Source organism: Otolemur garnettii, unplaced genomic scaffold, assembly GCF_000181295.1.
Source record: "Otolemur garnettii isolate 467f Iridium unplaced genomic scaffold, OtoGar3 scaffold00071, whole genome shotgun sequence".
NCBI classification, from domain to species: Eukaryota; Metazoa; Chordata; class Mammalia; order Primates; family Galagidae; genus Otolemur; species Otolemur garnettii.
In genome coordinates this window covers 6097589-6103296 of record NW_003852466.1, presented here as the reverse complement: position 1 = coordinate 6103296, position 5708 = coordinate 6097589, and the positions used below count along the sequence as shown (strand labels likewise).

Sequence of the window (5708 nt, the reverse complement as noted above, 5' to 3'; positions counted from 1 at the left end):
CTCACAGCAACCTCCAGCTCTTGGGCTTAGGCAATTCTCTTGCCTCAGCCTCCCAAGTAGCTGGGACTATAGGTGCTCGCCACAACACCCAGCTATTTTTTGTTGCAGTTTGGCTGGGGTTGGGTTTGAACCTACCACCCTTGGTATATGGGGCTGGTGCCCTACCCACTGAGCCATAGGAGCCACCCAACATTCTCATACTCTACCTAGAAATTTTATTTCTGTAAGTTCCTGGGAATCTAATTGTTCTCTTTTGTGTCATCTGGTATTCATTAGTAGTAAACCATTGTGTCACACTGTTTGTAATTTAGGGACATTGAGCTCACTTCTGACAGGGCTAAATTTATGCAATTTCAAAACTTAATTATTCTTAATACTATTTTTTTTTAATTTGAGACAGACTCTTGCTTTGTAGCCCTTGGTAGAGTGCCATGACGTCACAGCTGACAGCAACCTCAAACTCTTGGGCTTAAGCAATTCTCTTGCCTGAGCCTCCAAAGTAGCTGGGACTACAGGTGCCTGCCACAAACGCCCAGCTATTTTTAGAGATGTCTTGCTCTGGCTCAGGCTGGCCTCAAACTTGTGAGCTCAGGCAACCCACCCATCTTGGCCTCCTCAGTGCTGGGTTACAGACATGAGCCACCACACCTGGCAATATTATTATTTTTTTTTTTGGAGACAGTCTCACTATGTTGCCCTCAGTAGAGTGCTGTAGCCTCATAGCTCACAGCAACTTCCAACTCTTGGGCTTAAGTGATTCTCTTGCCTCAGCCTCCCAAGTAGCTAGAACTACAGGTGCCTGCCACAGTGCCCAGCAGTATTTTTGTTGTTGTTGTTTGGCAGGCCTGGGCTGGGTTTGAACGCACCAGCTTTGGTCTATGTGGCCAGTGCCCTAGCTGCTGAGCTACAGGCTCCGAGCCTACTTTATCTTTTTAAAACTTAAATTTCAAGGATATCATTTTCCAGTCTGTATTTGCCTCCTCCAGGTGCCTAAGGGGCAGAGCCAGTTCAGGGAGATTCTTGATGTTAACTTAAAAATTTATGTGTTGGGCTCGGTGCCTGTGGCTCAAGTGGCTAAGGCGCCAGCCACATACACCTAAGGTAGCAGGTTCAAATCCAGCCCAGGCCCCTGACGGCTGCAACCAAAAAATAGCTGGGCATTGTGGCGGGTGACTGTGGTCCCAGCTACTTGGGAGGCGGAGGCAGGAGACTCACGAGCCCAGGAGTTGGAGGTTGCTGTGAGCTGTGATGCCATGGCACTCTACCCAGGGGGACAGCTTGAGGCTCTGTCTCAAAAAAAAAAAGTTTATGTGGTGGGCGGTGTCTTGTGTCTCAGTGAGTAGGGCACTGGCCCCACATACCAAGGGTGGCAGGTTCGAACCCGGCCCTGGCCAAACTGCAACCAAAAAATAGCTGGGTGTTGCAGCGGGTACCTGTCTTCCCAGCTACTTGGGAGGCTGAGGCAAGAGAATCGCCTAAGCCCAAGAGGTGGAGGTTGCTGTGAGCTACAACACCACAGCACTCTCCTGAGGGCGACAAAGTGAGACTCTGTCACTAAAAAAAAAATCCAAAAAGTTTATGTGTTGCCAGACCATATAAATAGTATAAATTCAAAATCTAAACACATGTGGAGATAAGCCGCTGGTTCAAAAATTTCAAAGGAAGGTCCCTGCCTCTCCCAGTCCAGAGCTCAGGCAAAATAGGAAAGCTTCCCTTCACCTCTCTATGCTGGTGGTCAGACTGTTTTTTTCCTACTTCACCTACTGTACAGGTCTGACTTTACAATGGCGAACTTTTTATACACTTTACCTCACATAAGCCCCCAAATTAAGTGTGCTACATGGGTTGTTTCAGATCCTTTACTTCTCTCTGGCCACTGGGGACTGCAATTTCTTTATAGTCAGCATTTTTTCTCAGATTTCTACGTGTTCTCTATTATATGAAATACACATTTTTGTGCATGTACCCACTGGGACACGGAGCAAGGCACTGATGACTGTGCAGTTATCAATGCCTTCCTGGTTACAGGCAAGCAGTTCTTCACCTCTCTAGACATCAGTTTTCTCTTCTGTAAAATGGAGATAAATTGATGAAAGCATTATATGGATAAAGGTAAAATGGTTAGTATAGTGCCTGGAATACATTAAACATGCATCAAATTACATTTTTACTTTTTAGTAATTTCTATAAAATAAAATGATATTTGGCTCGGCGCCTCTGGCTCAAGTGGCTAAGGCGCCAGCCACATACACCTAAGGTGGTGGGTTCAAATCCAGACAGAGCCCGCCAAAACAACAATGACAGCTGCAACCAAAAAAAATAGCCAGGAGTTGTGGCAGGCGTCTGTGGTCCTAGCTACTTGGGAGGCAGAGGCAGGAGACTTGCTTGAGCCCAGGAGTTGGAGGTTGCTGTGAGCTGTGATGCCACAGCACTCTACCCAGGGGGACAGCTTGAGGCTCTGTCTCAAAAAAAAAAAAAAAAAAATTTGGTGGGAGGGCTTAAAAGTCCACAGTAAGACTGAGTGCAAAGTGGGCACATTGTCCACTCACTCACATACACACTCAACCGTTGTCATCTACTGGTGAGCAGACAGTAACAGTGCCAAGCTCTGACCATTCTGAATGAACATAATATTTTTGAAAAGATGATGAAAATCCCAGTGAATGTCTGATTAAAGGAAAACACTAATTAAAACTTTGAAAATAGGTTAGAAACACTGAAAACCAAATTTGGGAAATCTTTTCACAACAGGTTAAAGTTGAATGACGTTAAGATATTTCCCATACCTGGTTCCATGTAGCCGATCACACCATCACCACATTCCCTCTCTGAACATATGTCCTTGTGATCACTTTGTTATCTTTCTCTCTTTCATTGCACACTTTCATTCCAAGGTCAACCCAAATGTCAAAATAATACTCAAAAATAGTCAGAATTAAGTTTTATTTCACATTGATAGAAACCGTGAAAAACATTACATTTTTCCACGTTACAGCATAACATTTCAACGGAATATTTCTTGTCATAAATAAGATCTTGACAATCTGTGTAACTGAAACAGCAGTTTATGTTCTTCAAGGTAAAGCAATATGACTTAATAAATGATTGTTTAAAATTTTTAAATGCAGACATAAACATATGGCTTCATTATTAACATCCTATTATAGTCCATGACTAAGTTATATTCATTATTGAGTAGCACCCATTTATAAAGATGCATTCTTAACATTGTTTTGGTCAATTAGAATACAGCAGAAAAATTAACACTTCAGAAATACTGAGCATACATCTTTGCACCATATTAAAATGTATGGCAATTACATCATATGTGTAGGGGTCTGACTAATCTTTCTTACCCACAAATTTGTTCTCAAATAATTTTTGCCAGTAACCTAGAAATTTTGACTATTTAAAATCAAATGATTGCTATTTTTATATTCACACAGAAATTAATTTTAAAAGAAATTATCAAGACTAAAGTGAAAATTTCATATTAAGTCCATTGGCAGATAAAAATAAAGCAAAATTTTTTAATGGATTGTTCATTTTCTACAGTAGTTGGTTTCAAACATACATACCAAATAAGTAAACTTAAATTCTGTGCTATAAGGAGACTAAATCATCTCAGAAACTGGTTTTAAAGATCAGTAAATACTGCAGAACATACTAGAATATGACCTAATTATTCTTTCAGCTGCTTACAGAAAAAATTAAACCACAGAGAAATTCCTGTTATCTGGATTGAATTGTCTATTAATTAAGTAGGTTTAAATATGGACTAAGGTATAGCTATTTGAAAATTTGAAAGAAGTAGTACAGAAAGTTTTAAGTAACATCTGCTTTGTTTATGAAGGACAGATTTTAATACCTTACGTCCATGACTCAGAATGTCAGATTACAGCACACACTGACAGTAGCTGTCTGTGACAGGGAGACAGTAAGTGGCCTTCTAAGGACAGTAAAAAAGGAAAAACCCTTTTTTTTGCTTGAGAGAAGAAAAGAATATTAAGTAAAAATGGTACCAAGGAAAGGAAAAGTCTGGTCCCAAAATAAAAGGGCCATTAATTGAAGAGAGCAATATTACTCTACATTGACACTAAAAAGCATTATCCCTGTTATTAGGAATAATGTAACACCACCTCATTCTTAGCATGTATTATGATCATTACGCATACATGAACACACATACAAAATACAGACACTGCATGGTGACTTTGGAATAAATCCATAGACTTAAGTCACAGTATGCATAAATCATTTATATCTTAACTGCTCATTTATACCTGAACAAATTTTCATTAAGCATACTAGTAATTTTCAAATGATGTAATAAAAAGTCTGGCTGCATTATTTTATTACTTTGGTGAATTACATTTGAGAAAATAGAAGCTAGCTACTTCACCTATTTTAACACTACTAATTTTCTGAATCAGATTATAAGAATACATGTATAGAAATTTAAAAGATCATAAATTTCCTATGAGGAGACATTATTTAGTCTGTGTCATTGGCATGTATTTGCAAAACGTTTTAACACTGCAAACATTAGAAGTTTGAAGATTGGGCACAGGAAAAAGTTTACACTCCACTACAATGATGCTGGTGTACTTCTACCAAGGCCTCTTAGTGACTCAGTCAATTGGAGGTAGGAGTTTTTCAATGAATTGCTTGACATCCATCATTTCCTGTTTGGAATAAAGTGGTTTAATAAGCAGTTGTATAAATCAGAAACTAAATCCCCACTAAAATGCTGCTAACCAAACACACATATGCACAGGGAAGGTGAAACTGTATTTTTAATACTACAGTTAAATACAAAGACATAAAAAGAAACCAGCTTGGTTAAGAAACTTCAGAATATTCTGTTGCCCAGGCTACAGTGCCATGATGTCAGCTTAGCTCATAGCAACAAACAACTCTCAGAGTCAAATGATCCTCCTGCCTGAGCCTCCTGAGTAGCTGGGACTAGAGGTGCCCACTACCATGCCTAGCTAATTTTTCTAGTTTTAGTAGAGATGAGGTCTTGCTTTTGTTCAAGTTGGTCCTGAACTCCAGAGCTCAAGGGGTCCTCCTACCTCAGCCTCCTAGAGTACTGGCATTAAAGGTGTGAGCCACCATGCCTGCCCTCCTATGATGATTATCATTGTATCATTAAAATGGTAGCTCCCATCTATTATCTAGTTCCATGAAAATGGTCTGTATTTCCTTATACTTAAAATAAAACAATGTTGCAGTTTGGCTGTGGCCAGGTCCGAACCTGCCACCCTCGGTATATGGGGGTGGTGCCCCATTCACTGAGTCACAGGCACCGCCCTCTCAGGGCACTTTTTTTTTTTTGGCAGGGGTCAGGTTTGAACCTACCACCTCCAGTATATGGGGTCGGCACTCTACTCCTTGAGCCACAGATGCTGCCCTCTCTCAGGGCACTTTTAACTTCTAATACGGGCCATGCCTGTGGCCCAGTGAGTAGGGCACCGGCCCCATGTACTGAGGGTGGAGGGTTCAAATCCAGCCCCGGCCAAACTTCAACAAAAAAAAGCCAGGTGTTGTGGTGGGCACCTGTAGTCCCAGCTACTTGGGAGGCTGAGGCAAGGGAATTGCCCAAGAGCTGGAGGTTGCCGTGAGCTGTGACATCACAGCACTCTACTGAGGGTGATAAAGTGAGACTCTGTCTCTAAAAAAAAAAACAAACTTCTTTTTTTTTTTTT

General features: G+C 40.9%; 1 protein-coding gene across 2 annotated transcripts in view; it reads right to left on the bottom strand.

Moving 5' to 3' along the window:
- Positions 1–2927: 2927 nt before the first annotated feature.
- LYPLA1 (lysophospholipase I) overlaps positions 2928–5708 on the bottom strand; it is a 37195-nt gene continuing 34414 nt past the window's right edge. For both annotated transcript variants that reach the window (XM_003793694.3, XM_023515405.1), the window contains one exon: positions 2928–4685. In XM_003793694.3, coding sequence (XP_003793742.1) covers positions 4632–4685 — 54 coding nt within the window. In that variant the 3' untranslated portion in view covers positions 2928–4631. The remainder of the gene's footprint in view (positions 4686–5708) is intronic.